This window comes from Protopterus annectens, chromosome 2.part0 (genome assembly GCF_019279795.1).
Source record: "Protopterus annectens isolate FY-2018-M chromosome 2.part0, PAN1.0, whole genome shotgun sequence".
In the NCBI taxonomy this organism is placed as follows: Eukaryota; Metazoa; Chordata; order Ceratodontiformes; family Protopteridae; genus Protopterus; species Protopterus annectens.
In genome coordinates, this window is record NC_056728.1 from 1,834,210,703 (window position 1) to 1,834,229,927 (window position 19,225).

Genomic DNA, 19,225 nt, shown 5'->3' on the forward strand with positions numbered 1-19,225 from the left:
TGCCCTTCCTCTTCAAAATAAATCTTACTACATATATATAGACTTCAAGCAAAAACAAATAATCAGTGTGAATTTTATGAAGTACACTAATGCTAAATTTAATTCAAATGCTTGCTGGCATTCTTATTTTATAATTTAGGAAACTGAGGCAATTACATTACTTGCACACTTTTACAGAAGTGAGTACAATTAATAAATTGTGATGACTATGCAGCAGCAAATGGCATTAATGTATAACAGACTTTACTGGTAACAGTGCAAGCTAAACACTTACCTATCACTACTTGAGCTACTGCTGCTGCTGACCGAATCACTACTGGATGACCTGCTCCGAGAACCACTCCCACTAGGTGACCTTGGGGGTCTTGAGGCTTGGCTAGCCAATCGCTGAGGTGACTGATTCCTAGAATGGGATGAATGAGGTGATCGACTTCGGCTGTGCTGATAATTCCTGTCCTGTCTCCTCCCACGTGCCTCCCGTGTAACATCATCCCTGTAGATATCCCGGTGTACCACACTGGGTAAAGTAAACTGCTCCCGAGTCCTAGTTTCATAACGTGGATCATCAAAACGACTTGGGCTCCTACTCCGTGAACCATAATACAGTCCATGTTGTAAAGTTCTTTCACGTGGGTCCCTATAATAATCCTGTTCATAATGTCTTGTCCTTTCAAATCCTCCCGTTCCCCGTTCATGGTGTCCATAGGCACTATGTTCATATGCACGCTCCCTGGTATCAGAAGCCCTGTTTTTATAAAGGGGGGAAAAACAAAATCAGTTACCTGTAGCTTCTTCAGCAGAAAATTTGTACAGTAAACAATGCAGAAAAACCTGACTGAATCTTAAGCCCAACACTGAACACTACCGCTACCTGACCTGAAACTCCATACAATTTTCTGAAGCCTCGCTGGAGAATGAAAAGCTATCAAAACAGATTGAAAACTATATTCAAAAGGAAGGACTCACTTTCATACGCAGGGCATACGATAATCCTGTACACCGTACGATTAAATCATATATGAAAAAAGGACTTTTGGGTTAACTAGCTAACAAATTAAACAAACAGAATCAAAGTAAGCTTGCAAAATGGTAGCCCCTGCTTAAGTGTTCTAAAATTTCCATCTTCGCTTTAAAGCTCCTACCTTAAACTCAACTGTGAAAAACAAAAAATAGTCTGTACCACATGCAATTCGCAAAAAAAAAAAAAAAAAAAAAAAAAAAAAACTACAGCAAGATAGCATACCACATTTTCTACTGCACATCTTTTTACACAGGATAATATTGTAAGTCAAAGTAAACAGTGTGGACAAGTACATAACCATTCTACTCATATAATCAAACCAAATCACTCCATTTATTTAAGATATAATATGTATGCAGCATCCCTGACGTTCACCTGAACTTAAGGTAAGAAGCCTGAAGCAAGCACATCTCCTAATCAAATTTTTGTAGCAAATTTTGTGCATCTCAACTTCTAATTCACTCTTGTACCTTCAACATTACACAAGAAAAATACCTGGTTCTTACTGTAAAAACAATTCCATAAGGAAGGATTTATATCCAGTAAATGACAAGGCACAAAAAGGATTTATATCCAGTAAATGACAAGGCACACGCCACATGTATTAGGACTGCACAACTGATAAAACTTTACTAGACTACCAGTATCCCTCCCCAACGTTATAATGCACCATGGAGTATGTTGTTCTCATCAAGCAAAAATCTGGCAGAGCAACCAACCAGACCTAGGACAACAGGGAAGAATCATAAAAGCAAAGTAAAAGGGGGGGGGTACTTTCCTAAAGACGGATTTCTTTTTTTTTGCTATTTCATTATGTTAAGTCCCCTTAACCTGCATATTTGGAAAAAAGTTCATCTTCAGTAACCAGTAGAACATTGTCCCTTACTAATCCTCTTCAGTGGCTGCTCTAACAGAGCATGTCCGCAATAACCACATCCCCAAAAGAAGACCTAGATCTAGAAAAGTTATCCAATTTAAAGAGTCTTGAAAAGACAAGCTATGGCCATGTCACAGCAACACAAATACCATCCACAATGGTGCAAAATAGAGCCATTCAGACTGAATAAGCTTTAATAAAAAAGTTTTGCAATGCCTAAATTTGAACAGTGCAGTTAATTTTCATTGTTAGTTTTGTCTTCTGTGCAGTGTCTAAGAATAATTAGCATAAATAAAATCTTCTAATTAAAACTAGAATGTGGAGCTCCCTTTTACTTCTCATGACAGAATTAGTGACAACTGGACAACCAGCAGAAGAGAAACCTTTTTTAATACTTTCCTTTGCTAAAGCTTGGCTGAGCTGAAACAACCAACTGGCCTCTGCTTACCAACAGAGTCCTGTTGACATACTACCTGTGCAGCCTGTGGATGTCCATACAATGTAGTAGATATTCCATATGATTTGAATAGTCAGAGAAATAAAAAAGCAGAATATTCATAGACAAGATTCAGCTTTGGTTCTATCAACTGCATCTTAAGGTAAGAGACCCAAAGGAAGAACAAGTCTCACTCAACCCACTCTATATGCAGAGTAGGATTAGATTTAATAAATAATAAAAAACTTGATAGTTTACACAGAAATGTAATTTCCTAAGCAAAATTCTTACTTAGTAAAATACTGAATAGGGGGACTGACCAAATCTGCTTAAAGCCAAAATAAAAGTCAAAGCCAAAGCTTTTTCCATGAAAGATGCGTTATTCCAGCAATAGCTACTTTTTTCAAATGGAGGAAAGGTCAATTTCTCCAGCATAAAACAAATCTCCCATGGATGTCCCTAAGGAAGGCCTTGCAAGCCTTCAAGAAATCAAAGAGAAAGAGACCTGACAGACATGAACATCAGACATAGCAGAAAGGTGGACCTTAATAACTGACTCGAGAGTCCTGAGCAAAAAATGTCTAATTCAAATTCTAGAGAACTACGGCCAAAAAAGAGGTCCAAAACATGCATTACAGCTAAGGCAGAAAAACTTTTAGTTATGTACTCACCATAACTTCAGATGTTTGGGATCCATCTCGCCTACATTCTGACTGATGGGTTCGGAGCCGATCCTCGGTTCGACTCGGCACGCTTATGCCAAAGAGCGAAGTCTCTTACTGGCTGAGCTTACTATATCCCAGGATGCACCACTACCAGTCCCCCAGATCTAGTTTGTCCGCATACATGCACACATGCACACCCTGCTTATATAACATAGTCAGATGAAACAAGATAAACAGTAGAACTCAAAACCGTTCAATCTCTTCTGATCTCCAAGGCAGGGGGAAGGAGGGTGGGTATTAGGAATGTAGGGCAGATGCAACGCAAACATCTGAAGATATGGAGAGTACATAACTAAAAGATGTTATGTGATCCTATCTCGCCTACATTCTGACTGATGGGACAGCGTCCCTAGCACCTGAATCCTGGGTGGCTCACTGGAAAACACTCCCGAGTACCGTGGAACCAAATGAAGCTCGTCCTTTAGATGCCACATCCAATTTGTAGTGGGAAATGAAAGTGTGCGGATTGGACCAAGTAGCCGCAGCACAGATTTCCGATAGCGAGCTTGGAATGAAAAGCTATAGAAGTAGCCATAGCTCTGGTAGAATGTGCCTTGATAGATGTTGTAAGTTGCTTATTCGAAGAAGAATAAGCCTGAGTTATGCAATCTCTGATCCATTTTGAGATAGTAGCTTTTGTGATGGTTTGGCCCAGTTTATTATCTGAGAAGGACACAAACAACTGGTCTGACTTACGAAGTTGCTGAGTCCTGTCTAAATAGAAGCGTAATTGCCTGTGAATATCCAATTTATGAAGAGTGTATTCTGCTTCATTGGAGAATTTTGGGAAGAAAACTGGTAGCTCTAGAGATTGTTGGAGGCAGAAACTAGAACAGACCTTTGGGACAAAGGATGGATTAGGCCTAAGTGATACTCTATCCTTGTGGAAAATCAAATACGGTGGCTTAATAGACAGGGCTTGAAGCTCTGAAACTCTTCTTGCAAGTAATTGCAACTAAGAAGGCAGTTTTCCAAGACAGATATTTTAACTCGCATGTAGCAGCCGGTTCGAAAGGGGAGATGTTAATGCCAAGCACCAAATCAAGATCCCATGGAGGTGCAGGATGAAAAATTGGGGTCTTAATAGGCTCGCACCTTTAATGAAAGTTTTGCATAGTCTGCTGCTCATCAAAGGAGGATACATGGATTCGTGGAATTTAGAGATAGCCGCTAGTTGGACTTTAATAGTTGAGACAGAAGATCCCTGATTAAACAGGGATGTTAAGAATTTCAAGACCTATGGAACAGGAGCAGTGATAGGGTCTAAGCCCTTGAGTTGAGCTCCAGATAGCAAACCTCTTCCACTTACTAAGGTACAATTTGTTAGTGGTGGGTTTGTGGGCGAAGATAAAATGTGAACAACTTCCGGTCTAGTGTGTGCCTTCTAACTAAAGTCGAAGTGGAGGAGCCAAGCTGTCAATTTCAAAGACTGAAGGGACTGATGCCGATGTCCCGACTGATGGATTAGCAAGTCCGAATTAGGTCTAAAGTCCACGGATCGTCCACTGCATGCTTCTTCAGGTAGGAAACCATACCTGACGAGGCCAGTATGGGGCAATCAGTATCATTGAAGACCCCAGTTGAGAAGCTTTTGTATAACTCTGGGAAGAAGCGGAATTGGAGGAAAGGCATAAAGTAGCCCTGTTGGCCAAGGTTGTGCTAGAGCATCCATGGCTGGTACTCCCTGATGTGGGGTCAAGGAGAAGAACCTTTGGCACTTGGTGTTTAGTGGAGTTGCAAATAGGTCGCAGCACGGCGACCCCCATCTCCTGAAAACCTGAGCTGCTACTGTGTGGTTTAGAGACCACTCGTGAGGAGAGAGAATTGTCCTGCTCAATTTGTCTGCCAATATATTTGACTTTCCCGGGATGTGGGTCGCTACCAAGAAGCGGTTGGTAGCTACAGCCCATTCCCACACTCTCATGGCCTCTCTGCAAAGGGGTATGATCTGGTCCTCCTTGTTTGTTCAGATACCAAACCACCGACATGTTGTCTGTGTGGATGGCGATGATGCCCTGAGGAAGAAACTTGTGTAAGGCTTGTAGGGATAGAAGTACAGCCCTCATCTCCAACACGTTGATGTGGAGAAGAGCTTCGCCTGGAAGCCAGGAGCCCTGAACTAGCCTGCCCAGACAATGCCCCCCCCACCCTATCTGGGAGGCATCTGTCGTCAGGGTAACCACTGGAGAGGGGAGAACAAAGGGTTTTCCTTGATCCAAATTGGATGTCTGAAGCCACCAGCGAAGGTCCCTTTTGCATATATCCGTAATCATGATGTGATGATTGAGGGGAAGATCCTGAAAAGACCATTGAGTTGACAATAGCCACTGAAGAATCCTCATGTGTAATCTTGCCAGAGGAACTAAAAGAACCGTGGCAGACATTGAGCCTAAAACTTGTAGAACCATCCTGGCTGGGGCTTTGGATCTCGAGATCAGAGCTTGAACTTGGCCCTGTAAAGTTTGGATCCTTTCGCAGGAAGAAAGACGCATCAATCTTGAGTCTATCTCTGCTCCTATAAACTTTATGCTGAGAGGGCAGCAAGACAGACTTTGACCAATTGAATGTAATCCCCAGGGTAATACCCAGGAGATGGTGGCTTTGAGGTTGTCCATTAGTAGATGCCTGGTGGTGGCAGTCAGGAGCCAGTCGTCGAGATAGGGAAACACTTGGAATCCAAGACTTCTCAGGTGAGCCGCCACTACCTCCAAACACTTGGTGATCACCCTGTGGGCTGTGGTGAGACCAAAGGGCAGAGCGCAAAATTGGTAATGACTGACTCCCAGGCTGAAGCGCAGATACCTCCTGGACGCCTGATGTATCGGTATGTGATAATAGGCGCCTTGAGGTCTATGGAGCACATCCAAACATCCTTCTCCAACAATGGGAGAATGGATTGTAACGTGACCATTCGAATTTGGATTTCGTGATGGATTGGTTCAGTCTGCTGAGATCCAATATTGGTCTCAGGTCCCCTGTCTTTTTTGGCACTAAAAAGAACCTGGAGTAATTTCCTGATCCGATCTGGTCTGTGGGGACCGGTTGGATGACTCCTTTTCTAGCAGCTTTAAAGCTTCTGCGGCTGCCATTTCCCTTTGACTGGGTGGTGGGTCCGGATTCTTTTGGACGGTGGGGGAGTATGCGAATGGGATGGTGTAACCTCCGTAATGATCCGGCACCCATCTGTCCTGAGTGATTGACTCCCAGGCTTTTAGGTGCTTGGCAAACGACACCCGACTGGCTCCGAGCAGCACAGCCGGGCAATCCCTCATGACGTGTGGGAGGCTGAAGAGCCACGAAAGGACTCAAGGTCTCCAGAATTGCGGGCCCTCTGCCGCCTCTGGGACGGCGTCTCCCTGAAAAATTTCCCGCCCTCTGCCTCTGGAAGGGGAATCTTCCTGCTGTTGGGAGAAAACTTGCGAGATTTGGAACCACATTTCCCTCCTTTAGCCTTGGGGTAAGGCCGAAGGGAGTGGAATAACGGCACCTACGGCAGATAAAGTTTTTCCCTCCTGCTCACAGCGGTAAGGGTGTCTTTAACCTTGGGTCCAAACAATGAGGACCCATCAAAGGGAGCGCGAAGGAAGACTTGAAGGCCTCCTCAAGAACTGACACAAGCGAGCCAGGCTTGTCTCCGTGAGAGCCACGCCTGTGCCTGCCGCTCTACCCGCGCCTTCGGCCGCATAGGAAATGAGCCTCATGGACGAAGTTAGAAATTGACGTAAGGATAGCCAACTGAGAGCTAACCGACTGGGCTAGCTGCTCAGGTAGGTTACCCGCGAGGAATCTGACAACTCCTTGATCAGATCCCTCTGAAGCCTGGTAAAATGTGCCAAATAATTCAGAGACCTTAAAGTAAAGGCCGCTGAAGTCAGGGTGCGCTTCCGCATCTGTCCATACTCCTAGACTCCTTATTAGGAGGATGGACGGACGCTGAAGCCTCTGCCACGCCCCTGTTGTGTAGCAGATGCCACCACCATGGCATCTACAGCCACTCCTTTAGTGAGGAACTCCTTCTCTGGGGAGCAGACAAAAATTTATTTGGACGAGAAGGACTGGTTCCACGGTATCTGGATGTTCCCACCCTTCGACAAACTAAGTCCAGAAGCTCGTCAAAGGGCGGAGACACCCAGGAGGCGGAGGGCTGAGCCCCAAAGGCCTTGAGGAGCACTGACTCGTCAGCAGAGGGTTGTTTGGATATCCAGCCGCCTCGTTGTTTGAGGTTCTCTACGATGTCTGCAAATGAGACATCATCCGAGGACGACTGGGACCCTCTGCATCATCCAGATCAGTGTCTGATGTAATAGACTCGGGAGTCCACGTGCTTCCTCTTGCACGATCTCTTCCTTGGGGGTTCCTCCAAGACAACTCAAGAACCCTCAGGAGAAGGGGAACCCCCACTGGGGGTAACCTCAGGCCCCGGGGCTCCGCTGACTACGGACAGGGGAACTGCCAAAGACCCAGTCTCCACGCCCAGGGAAGGTGCCGGTAAAGCCGGAGAGATGGCCAAGAGGACTTGGCCAAGGCACTCCTCATGGCTCTGAAAGCCGGACCCCAGAATCCTGGGAGTGTCCGGTCCCCGGAGCCGGATAGCCGACGGAAGTCCCGCAGCCAAGCACCGAGGGGAGGCTCGGAACCAAAGCATAGGTCCCAAACATCACCCCGGGTCCAGCCGAAGAAGTCCACAGTACCAAACTCGGACCCGGCGTCTGGTTGGAGTAAGGGTCGGAGCCGACCCTGAGATCTCCACCGGCTCCAACAGCACCTGCTCCAGGAGCCGAAGCAGTCGGAGGAGGAATGGCAATGGGTGGGCTAGGTCATCGGCTCCAAGCCAATTGGGTCGGAACCAAACAAATTTTTGGAAGACTGGGGACTGGAACAGTCTTTGGAGCACCCTGTCTATATCAGAATCTGACATCCTCAAGACCGAGAGGAAACAGAACGGGTTCGAGACGGCCTCTCCAACGGCCTCAAAGGGCTAGGGGACCGGCCCGAGGCGACTCGATGAGTATCGGCGCCGAGGGAATACACATACCAGATTCCATCGGTGCCGAGGTGGACTTCGGCGCCGAGGAGGAAGTGTCTGAGGGCAACCTTTGTCGGCTCGAGCAGTGGAGCCGAAGGTGACCCGCCTCGATGCCCCAGCCATCGGCTCTGAAGCCAGAGGAGTCGATACTGGTGGCATCGAGGCAGACCGTTCGACCTCGCCCAAGTCCTTGGAGCCAAGGAGAGGCCTGCCTTTGTTTCTTAGCGATCGGATCCGACGGACTGGTCGGAGCCGGCCTTTTCTTTTGGCCGGAGAAGGAGAGGATGCCAAAGCTTCTTCGAAAGAAGGTTTAATTAATCCCTTAAGAATTAATTTATTTTTCCTCTCCTGGAGGACCCTTGAGGAAAAAGCGTGACATACGCTACATGATTCCTGTAAATGTTTTGCCCCTAAGCAATACACACAGAGCGAGTGATCGTCCGTGATGGACATTTTGAAACTACATTTTACACATTTTTTAAAGCCCGAAGGCCTAGGATTCTGAGACATTATGGAGAATTTCAGTAAACTGACTTGAAGAAATACAATTACTGTGACACACCTAAGAATAGGCTTACAGTTATCACTCGCAAATGACAGGGGACTTTGAAAACCCTGTAATACTCAGGCTTATTCTGAGTTAGTCAAACACAGTACAAACTCTGTAAATTGGAAATAATTTCTCTCTGCTAGTCCTTCTTTTAAAGAAAGAGAAATATAAATGATCCGTAACAGAACCGAAGTCACCTACAAATAAAAAGACCGGGAAAGGCCTTTCCACACAAGAGGTACTCCTAGTCCACACTCACAACACAAGAATTCACCAAGTGAATTTTTTCACAAAACACTCTAAACACAAGAATAGCTGTTAAAACAGCTTTTTGTTGAGAATAAAGAAAATCCTGACAGAAAAACTAGTGAAATAATCACTACTTAACTCAGCCAGCTCGAGACCACGTCTTCACTTGTTAGCGGCAAACGAGATCTGGGGGACTGGTAGTGGTGCATCCTGGGATATAGTAAGCTCAGCCAGTAAGAGACTTCGCTCTTTGGCATAAGCGTGCCGAGTCGGAGCCGAGGGATCGGCTCCGAACCCATCAGTCAGAATGTAGGCGAGATAGGATCACATAACATCTTAACTTTGCAAGTCTTTTGAAAGGCACTGGAAGGAAAGGAAGAAGGGAAAAAAAGCCATTCTGCCAAAAAAGTGTTGGGATCTTGCTACAATCTGAACTGAAGCCGCCAGGCCATCCCATACAGCAGTATTCAGGTGCAGGTATGCTTTCCAAATGGAGAATGAAAGGTATATATGTTCTTACTGTAACAACAGATCTGGACCATCAGTTCCACATTACCACCTTCAGGGCTAAGGTTGGCATGACTTAGTTCACTTAGCATCTAAAACATTCTGAAGCTACTTGACACCCCTCCATGCAGCAGGAAATAAAACAAAGGGCCACACTGTTAATGTTTACAACAGAAACATTCTTGAAGGTGATGGAAGCAGCACATCATTGATGCAGCAGCCTCTGAAAGTAGCAATTTCTGTCAATTCACTACCCGACTGCAAAAGGTAAGGCACTTAGGAATCCATCTGAAGAGTACCGATCAACAACTATTGGTCCTCTCTGCAGTTAGAAACATAGAAAGAAGGCTCATCTTCTGTAACTTGCAGCTTTGCAAATAAAACTTTCTCATGCTGTCTAGAACCCTTCCAACCACATACCACACATGACACAAACTTAAGCAGGAAGAGAAAACATAAGGGTATCCTTATCAGACATCAAAAATAAGAGATGGAAGTGTGTGTTACAGAGGATGGATCATTTATTTGGATATCAATAGTCGTTGTGCGTACATAAAGAATAGTTGTGTAGTTTTCCAAACCCTTGAATTATCCTCTGATAGCTACCCGAATGTCTGACCAGTATACAAAAGCTTCTAGTCACTGCTAGATATGTGGGATGTCCGACACTGGCCAAGGGAGCATGGGCCACAGAAGTGACGTCTGCACGTACCTTTCCTCAAAAATGAACACCCCCAATCGGACTCCAGTCCCAAGACAGCTGTACAAGTCCTGTGTCAACCAAGAATGGATAATGTTAACTGAAAAAGGGGGTAGAAGGGAGGGAATGAATACTACAACATGGAAGAGAAGGACATTCATGGTTATGATAAAATTTTACACAACTATTCTATGTCCTTCTATTCTCATGTTACAGTATTTCAATCCCTTGGGTGAGTGCCAAAGCTCAAAGGGAAGAGGGGGGGGGGGTATGGAACTGTTTTCTATGAAACCATGTATGATTGCCCAAGCAACTCTCGCTCTAGACCTGAAGATATGATGCAGTCTGTAGTGCTTAGTGAAGGTATTCACAGATGTCCATGTAGCTGCCTCTAGAATGGAAAAAGTATCTAGTCCTTTAAAGAAGGCTCCAGATGAAGCCATGGCTCTAGTGGAGTGGGCCTTAATATTTGAATTTAGACGGTTTCCATGGTAGGTGTAGCAAAATGATATAGTCCTGAAAATCCAGGCAGAAATTGTCTGTTGTGTCACCACTTTCCCAGTGCCCTGCGGTAAAAGGAGCCAAATAAATTATCTGATTTCCTAATGAACTTGGTCTTGTCAAGATGAAATCTAAGCTGTCTATGAACATCAAGGGAATGCAAGACTCTCACTGTCGTCCTGGGGATGTGTAAAAAAGGTGGGCAGATGAATACCTTGGTTTAAGGACAGTTCATTGACCACCTTGGGCATGAAGGAAGGATTGGTCCTCAGGGTCACTATGTCCTTGTGGGAGAGGAGAAAGGGAGGAGTTGCCATAAGGGCCTGGAGCTCTGACACTCTTCTGGCTGATGTCAGGGCCATGAGGAGTACAGTGCTTCAGGGATGCTTTGGATGCTGGTTCAAAGGGAGCAACCGTGAACTTCTCTAAAACATAGTTCAGGTCCCATGGAGATGGAACTAGTTTCCTGGGTGGCCTGAGATGGAGTACTCCCTTGAGAAATAACTGCTAACTGCAGGAAGACGGGATGCAAGAGGAGGGCCAAGAGACAACAAAGCTAAAAAAGCAGCATGGTGGGGCTTAACAAAGGAATATGCCAGCCCTGCTTGCAAGAGTTCACACAGGTAGGACAGCACTAAGGGGACCTCTCCTTGCAGTGGGTGCAGCTGTCTCTGTAGACACCACATGGAGACTCTCTTCCATTTGGAAAAATAAGATCTCCTACTATTCAGTTTCCTGGCCTACTGCAGGACCGTTAGCACATCCTCACAGTAAAGGTGTCAGTAAGGGTTCAAGATTCTATCACCCACAGGGTTAGGTTCAGAGATTCCAGGTGGGGATGGATTAGGGATCCCTTGTCCTGTGTGAGAAGTTCCACTCTATGAGGTAACTTGTGATGACTGCCCCAAGCCAAATACAGGAGGGGGAACCAATGCTGTCTTGGCCAAAATGGGTTCACCAACAAGATTTTTGGTTTGTCCTGCTGGATTTTCAGTAGGACTTTTTGAAGGAATGGGAAGGAGGAATGCATAGAGAAACTTCCCCTTCCAAGAGACGGAAAAGGCGTCTGTTGCCCTCACTAGGGTCTGGGAAGCCTGGTGCAAAACAATGGTAGTTGTCTGGTCAAAAAGGAGGCAAACAGATCTATCTGTGGTGTACCCTACTTGTGGACAATGTCATGGAACACATCACTGTGAAGCATCCATTCATGTGATTGTGACATGGACCTGCTCAGGGGGTTTGGGAAAGTGTTTTGCGCTGAAGGGATATGATCTGCCTGCCAGGAGACTCCTCGCTGGGCCACCAGTTCCCAGGGTTGGAGTGCAAGTCTGCATAGCAAGTAGGATTTTGCCCCCCCCCATTTGATGACATACCATAGAACTGTAGTGTTGCCTGGAACAATTTCAGGGGTCCTTGTTTTAGGATATGTAGGAAGGCTCTCAAGGCGAATAAAATTGCTCTTGTTTCCCTGATGTTGATGTGCTCCTGCCTGAAGGTATCTGAACAGGTACCCTGCACTCTCAGGCTGCCTAAAGCAGCTCCCCATCCAAGATCGGAGGCATCTTTGTACATATCCTGAACTGGGGGTATGGGTTTTAAGGGGAGTCCTGGGTTGATTGCGATTTGCTCCAAGCAACAGAGGATCTCCTTCCTCAGGCAGGGAAGGAAGGGAATTTTGAAGTCTAAGGTGTGTGACTGCTGGGTCCATATTGACCTCAGGTACAACTTCAATTTTCTCATATGGAGTCTTGCCAATGGCAGCATAGGAAGAGTGGAAACCACATGACCCAGTAACCAGAGTATTTTCTGGCTGTCACGGCAGTAGCGTGGAGGACAGAGGACATGTACTGCTTTAGGTTTTTCACCATTTGGGGTAGAAGGAATGCTCTCATGGCATCTTGTCCTTATTCTGCACCCCATGAAAACTTGGTGCTGGAAGGGATTCAGGTTGGACTTAAGGTAATTGATGCTGAATCCCTGTGCCTGTAGGACTGAGATAACTTTGTACAATTGGTGGTGAAGGGATGTGCAACATTCTGCCTGTATCAGGAGGTTGTCCAGGTATGGAAATATCTGAATCCCTTGGACCCTGCAATTAGCAATAACTGGAGCCAGACAGTTGGTGAATACCCTTGGAGCAGTAGACCGTCCAAAGGACAAGGCAGAGAACTAAAAAAAGGATTTCCTGTAGTTGGGCCTTACAGGGATGGGTAGGTAGGCATCCTTTATGTCCAAGGTGGCTAGAAATCCCTGAGGCACTACCAAGGGAAAAAGGGTCTGCAGAGTAAGCATACAGAAGGTGGGTACTTGTAAGAAAAGGTTGAGGTGGGAGAGATACAGGATAGGTCTCCATAGTCCATCCTTCCTTGGTACTAGGAAGAGTCTGGAGTAAAAGCTCTTTCCCGGTTGCTGTCATGGGAACGGGTTGTATGATTCCTTGAGAAAGGAGGAAGTCTATGACCGGCTGAAACAGGGGAAGCTGGCTTTTGGGAGGCTGTGGGATGCCTCTCCAAGGAGGAGGGATGATCCAGGTCATGAAATAACCCTTTTATGCAATGGACAATACCCACTTGTCTGTGGTAATGCTTTGCCAAGCTGGGAGACAGTGAGAGAGCCTTAGGGACAAGGGAATGGAGTTTGGGGGTGTGGACAGCAAAGGCAGGTAGTCAAAAGACTACTTGCCCTGTCTTGAAACTGAGGTTTCTGTGCAGAAGCCTGAGCAGGCTTGGAAGGAGTCTGCTGCTTCGTGGTGCTCTTTCTGCTCCTAGAATGGGAGGTTGGAGCAGAGTGTTTTCTAATGAACTGGGTTTTAGTGGGGTAGCTTCTATGAAATTTGGGGATCAGGGAGACAAACAAGTGTTTAAGGTCCTGGAGTTCCTTCCCCTTTTGTTGAAGGGTCTTGAATAGCTCAGTCACTTTAGCCCCAAAGAGGGCAGAGTTATCCAGAGGAGCGTCCAATAGTTTGGCCCTAATATAATCTGGTAAGGGCTATAGTCTTAACCAGTAGTATCTTCCAAGGACCAAGGCAGAAGCTGCAGATCTGGCAGAGGCTTCTGTAGCATCATAGCTGCATCTAATTGAATATCTTGTGACTTGAGAAGACAATGAGATGAAGTTAGATATTTTAGCCTTGGCAGGAGAGCCAAGGAGGTCAGCCAAAAGTTTAGTCACCTCAGCCATACTTGGACATAAGTGTCTGATAATTAACTGGGTGGAGAAGGTGCAGCAGCTGGTCCAAGTCTTGAAACTTTGGCCTTCTTTTCAGGTAGCTCTAAGGTCTGACCAGACAAACCCTTCATCGTTAGCACCAAGCATTTAAGACGCTGGTTTTCTAGGTAAATATTAAGGGCATGTAGACAACTGCAGAGTGTGTTAAGTACAAAGGCCTGACAGACCCCACAGGTTTGATGGTCGTGTGTAGGTCCTAAGCAGAAAAGGCAGAGTTCTTGAGCATCCTTATGAGGGATCTGACGACCACAACTGCACTTTCCTTTCCTGGATGACATTAACTTAAACAGGCATGCAGTGACACAAGAGAAACAGAAAAAAACAGCCCCAATGGGGTACTTATCTTTTAATTCAAAAATCTAGCAGCAGGAATGGCAGGAAGAGCTGAAGTTTGACTGGCAGCAAAGAAGTGCTGAGGAAAGGTATGTGCAGACATCACTTTTAGGGCCCACCCTCTCTCGGCCAACGTCAGACGCCCCATGTACCTAGCAGTGACTAGAAGCTTTTGTACACTGGCCAGACATTATGGTAGCTAGAAGAGGATAATCCAAAGGTTTGGAATACTTCGACATGAGAATAGAAGGACATCTTTTGTATCCGATAGGAGTCTCTCTTCAATAGGCAAGAGAAGAGAGTCACAACCTAATCTTGCTGATTATCTTCCTTCATAGAAACAAACCACATAGAACAGTAGCCAAAAGAAAACATGGAACTACAAACAACACACAAATTGTAGTGCTTCATGAAAGGTGTTTACTTTGAAACTGTGAGCTGCAGCTACACAAATGTCATGGTAGAGTGATATTACAGAAAAAGGTAGTATCTCTGTATCTGTAGCAGAGTGAGTCATATGAATTACGGGTAAAACACTCAAAACACTAGATAACAACCTTCTCAAAAGGGGATGGTTAGAAACCTTACCTTATTTGGCCTTGGGAAAGGAAAGCAGTTGGTCATTCTGAAAAAGATTCTGTCCTGCCCGCAAAGAATATAAACCGTCTACTGTCTTCCATTCAATCTAAGAAATACTCCTCACAGTTAGAATACTGAGAAAAGAAAACTGGCAGCTTGCAAGACTGGTTCAGGTTAGAATCCGCAGTAACTTTTGAAACAAAGGATTTAGTCTAAGCACCACATTCTTTCTGAAGAAAATTAAATGTAGTTGCTCGACGCAAGCAGCCTGCAATTACAAAAATACCTAAATATCTCCTGGCTATACTCCTGTTTAATCCCAGGTTAACTGTAAGTGCCACAAAATATTATTTTGCTATTTTTACTATTTTATTTACCACTATTTCCCTGCATCCTAATGCTACTATATGCAAATTTCTGCCTCCTAACCTATGCTCTATTTCAAAAAACATTTCTCACTCTTGAAAAGTTTACCTACTACTGAACTGCTATACCTCTCCCTCTCTGTCATTTAACCATCTCTATCCACTGTACTTTCTCTCTGACCTACTCAAACCTTGGCATCAAATAAAGGGCCCAGATTTATTACTTAAAAATATCTACTATGGTATTGTAATGTAATTTACATTTATGCAATGTAAGTCAATGTAGATTCATCACAATATTGCAAGATTTGAATTATGTTCAAGTACGTTCCTATGTCACAGTTTTGCAATTGTCATCATATGCACCTTTTAATTCTTTGTATTAATGTAAGTAACATTGTGCAATTTTTTGTGTGGAGCTTTTTATCCCCAGTCCTCCTTTAAAAAGTTTTACTTTGCCCAATCTAACTTTCCTGGTAAAAAAATAGAAATCAATAGTGTGTCAGAAGGAGACGACCACTATAAGTCTATTTACAACTCTACCTTCTGGTCTCTATTTTATCCCTAGGTGTTATCCAAGTGCATGTCTGCAGTAAGAACTCGACACACACTGCAAGTAACAAGGTCTTCCCCACATAGATGACCAGTTCCTCACTGGTCCTTCAGTGAGGGACCTGACAGCACAGGTGGTTTCATTCTCTGGGGATTGTGGTGAACCTCAAAAAGTTTAATGTACCACAGATTGTAACTTTTGTAGGCTGCACAACATTTGCCAGATGTTCTTGCCCAGCAAAGGATGATTTCTGTACTACAGGTGGCAGCCATCCACATTTCTCAGTCTGTTCAGCACAGACTTGCAGGAAAGCCTTAAACTTTATTGGTAGTTTTAATTTTCAATGAAACCTTTAATGGGCTTCGAGCCCATTGTTTTAAGAATTTTGACCTACTAGTCTAACAACTCTCAACTGTACAGATGTTTGCAGAATGTCCAGATTCTTAGCTCATATTTTTGGTCCATTCCTCATAAAATCTGTGTTTTTCTAACAAATTACTAGGATGATCTCAGGACTGAATTCACTATGACATACATTTTGAGTTTCAGACTTCAAAACCTTCAGAAAATTATGTTAAAACAAATCCTGTTATTCTACCAACTTTCTAAGCTTATAAGAGTAATATTTAAAATATATCTCTACTTTTGGGTCTTTGTCCCCCCATTTTGTCAGTCTTTGTCCACATTTCTTGCACTGAGAGGTTGAGAGATATGACTGGTCTTCTCAGTCAAAATATCCAAGGCTTACCAGTCACATCTCCTCTGGTGACTGGATTTCACTCATCTACACGCTGAAATGTATTTTATTTGCAGAATCCTCAGGAATCAGATTCATACTGGGGTCAGTACATACAATGGCTAGACAGTTCATGGTACCTTTTTACCTCATCAGTGTGACATTCACTTACATGACTTGACAAAGAGACCTGTACTTTTTGCATTGTTGGCATTTAAAAAACGTTTCCCTCAGGATGTCATAATCGTCTATTCAGACAACATGACTGGACTGTTGTCTAGTACACTGACATGTTAGGAGACATAATCCTCCAGCATCAGTCCTGTTGAGTGGAGAAGACTAACCTCTTTTGTCAGATCCCATGTACTTGCTTCAAAGAGAACAAAAGCTGGCAATGCATGTCCAGTGTGTGAAGTGCTTTTACTCAGATGAAAATAGGGAAATGAATGGCCCAATTCAATAACAAGGAGGGGGAACATGGACTGGTCCAAAATGACACCAGAGTCTTGTAAAGGGCTAAATATGGCATCCCATAAATAAGGGCATAAAGATCCACAAGCAGAGGTGACTGCCTCTGTTGTGTCCTCACCTGGGCTACCAGAGAGCTGACCTCCAGCGCCTTCTTTACAGGAAGCAACTACTGACAGCAGACAGTACCCACCTCAGCATCAATGAAATAAAGTCTATGCAAAAAAATCAATAAATAAAATAATGAAAAAGGACTTCTTCCACTTTATGGAGACCATCACGAACACCAACTACGAAAGCACCTATTCCATGAATGCTACCAGAAGTCTCTCAACAAGGTCACCTTGAGTCAGTCATGCACATAAGGGTACAGAGTTTTCCTACTCCTGCAAGGCCTCAGTCACAATACTAAGCACCTTGGTAACACTATGGGAACACAGGACAGACCAAATGGCAGAACTTTCTAAACACATCAGAGTCCCAAGTCCTACCATCCAGAATCTGAGGTACCAAATGGACTCACTAAACTGCTGAAGTTGACTACAGAAAGCCCTTGCATCACTTTTAGAACTATGAGGAGGTGGTGACAAAGTACAGTTGTGTACACTTACCATAACTGTAGATGTTAGAGTGTATTCACTGTTACAGTCATTACATTTAGGGTTATCTGCTTGCAGTAGCCCTCAGTCGGCCTGATTAACAAAGTCTTTAGTCCTACATTGGTTGCTGTCTCTTCTTCCGTGACTGTGACGCCAATGGTATAAAACATGCAGCTGACGTCATTACATCAGTTTTTCTTGCCCCAGATGTCAGGTGCTCCCCCAATGGGAAGCAATTAAATCTATAAATATACAAGGTTATACCTCAAACAAAAAAGCAAGTACACCAAAAAGCTTTTAAGCACTGAAAAGGAGAGAAGAGGTATAGCCAAAAAAAGTCAGGGGGCTGGAGGGAGGGTAACCAGGACTGCAACAGTGAATACACTTGAACATCTACATTTATGGCAAGTGTACACAACTGTACTATGTTCTTCGTGTTTCACTGTTGCAGTCATTACATTTGGGTAGATTCCCAAAGCTAAGGATGGGAAAAGGAATTTAGATAGCATTAGGACCAGCTATAAGGCCCTGCAAAACTGCAGTGGCAAAGCCAGCCCTGGATTCAGAGAAAATTGGCAAATAGTAATGCTTGGTGAAAGCATGTACAGAACTCCAGGTAGCAGCTTTTAGGATGTCCCTGGTAGGTATACCTCTGAGAAAGGCTGTAGAGGTAGATGCAGCCCTGGTTGAGTGGGGTCTGATCCCCTGTGGGATAGGTTTTCCATGGTGCTTATAGCAGAAATGAATGCAATGGCCTATCCATTTGGAAATGTTTTGCTTTGAAATAGCCTTCCCCCACTGTCCCTGCAGCAATTGCCACCAGCAGTTGATCAGATTTCCTTTGAGATTTAGTCCTGTCCAAGTAGAGTCTAAGTTGTCTGTGCACATCTAGGGAGTGCAGTATCAGTTCCCCTTTGTTCTGTGGATTAGGAAAGAATGTTGGCAAATGAATGGACTGATTAAAGGCCACACTGGATACCACCTTTGGCATGAAAGAGGGATTGGTCCTGAGGGACAACCTGCCCGCATGAAAGATGATGAAAGGCTCCACAGACATAAGGGCCTGTAATTCAGATACCCTTCTTGCTGAAGTGATGGATAAAATGGAAGTGGTTTTCCAAGAAAGGAATTTTAAATCTGCAGTAGCAGCTGGCTCGAAAGGAGGAAGGGTGAGTTTCTGCAATACAAAGTTAAGGTCCCTGGCTGGAGTTGGAGCTCTCCTGGGTGGTCTTAAAATTATTTTTTGGCTCCTCCGAGGAACTGCTTGAGCAGAGGATGAGAGAAGAGGGGAGGTTCTGTGTTATAATGAGCTGAAATGGCGGAGGCGTGAATTTTTATTGAGGAAAAAAAGACAGGCCCTTGTGAAGCATCTCAGTTAAGTATTATAAAATCGGAGGTAAATCGGGCACTGCTGTGCTCATCCCTTGAGATTGGTTACAGGCACAGAATCTTTTCCATTTTTCAGCATATGATTTTCTAGAACTAGGTCCCCTTGCCTCTAAAATAACATCCATCACTGGTTTACTGAGGGATGGTAAAGGAGAGCTTAGGTAATTAGGCAAGATGCCAGTTTCAGTTTTTGAAGCTAAGGGTGCGGAATCTGGTTCTCCTGCTGAGACAGTAGGGTAGGAGTCTGAGGCAGGTGCCATGGGGCCAGCAGTGACACACTGCGCAGGAGGGGGTACCAGTGTTGGCGTGGCCAGGCTGGTGCAATCAAAATCATCCTTGGTTTGTCTTGTTTAATTTTTAGTAGTACTTTGGAGAGTAGAGGC

The 19,225-nt window shown here is 44.7% G+C and overlaps 1 protein-coding gene across 1 annotated transcript in view; it reads right to left on the reverse strand.

Moving 5' to 3' along the window:
* Positions 1 to 19,225, reverse strand: part of SPEN (spen family transcriptional repressor) — a 609,081-nt gene that overhangs the window by 509,545 nt on the left and 80,311 nt on the right. Inside the window, exon 3 of the mRNA XM_044061866.1 lies at positions 275 to 745. Coding sequence (XP_043917801.1) covers positions 275 to 745 — 471 coding nt within the window. The remainder of the gene's footprint in view (positions 1 to 274; positions 746 to 19,225) is intronic.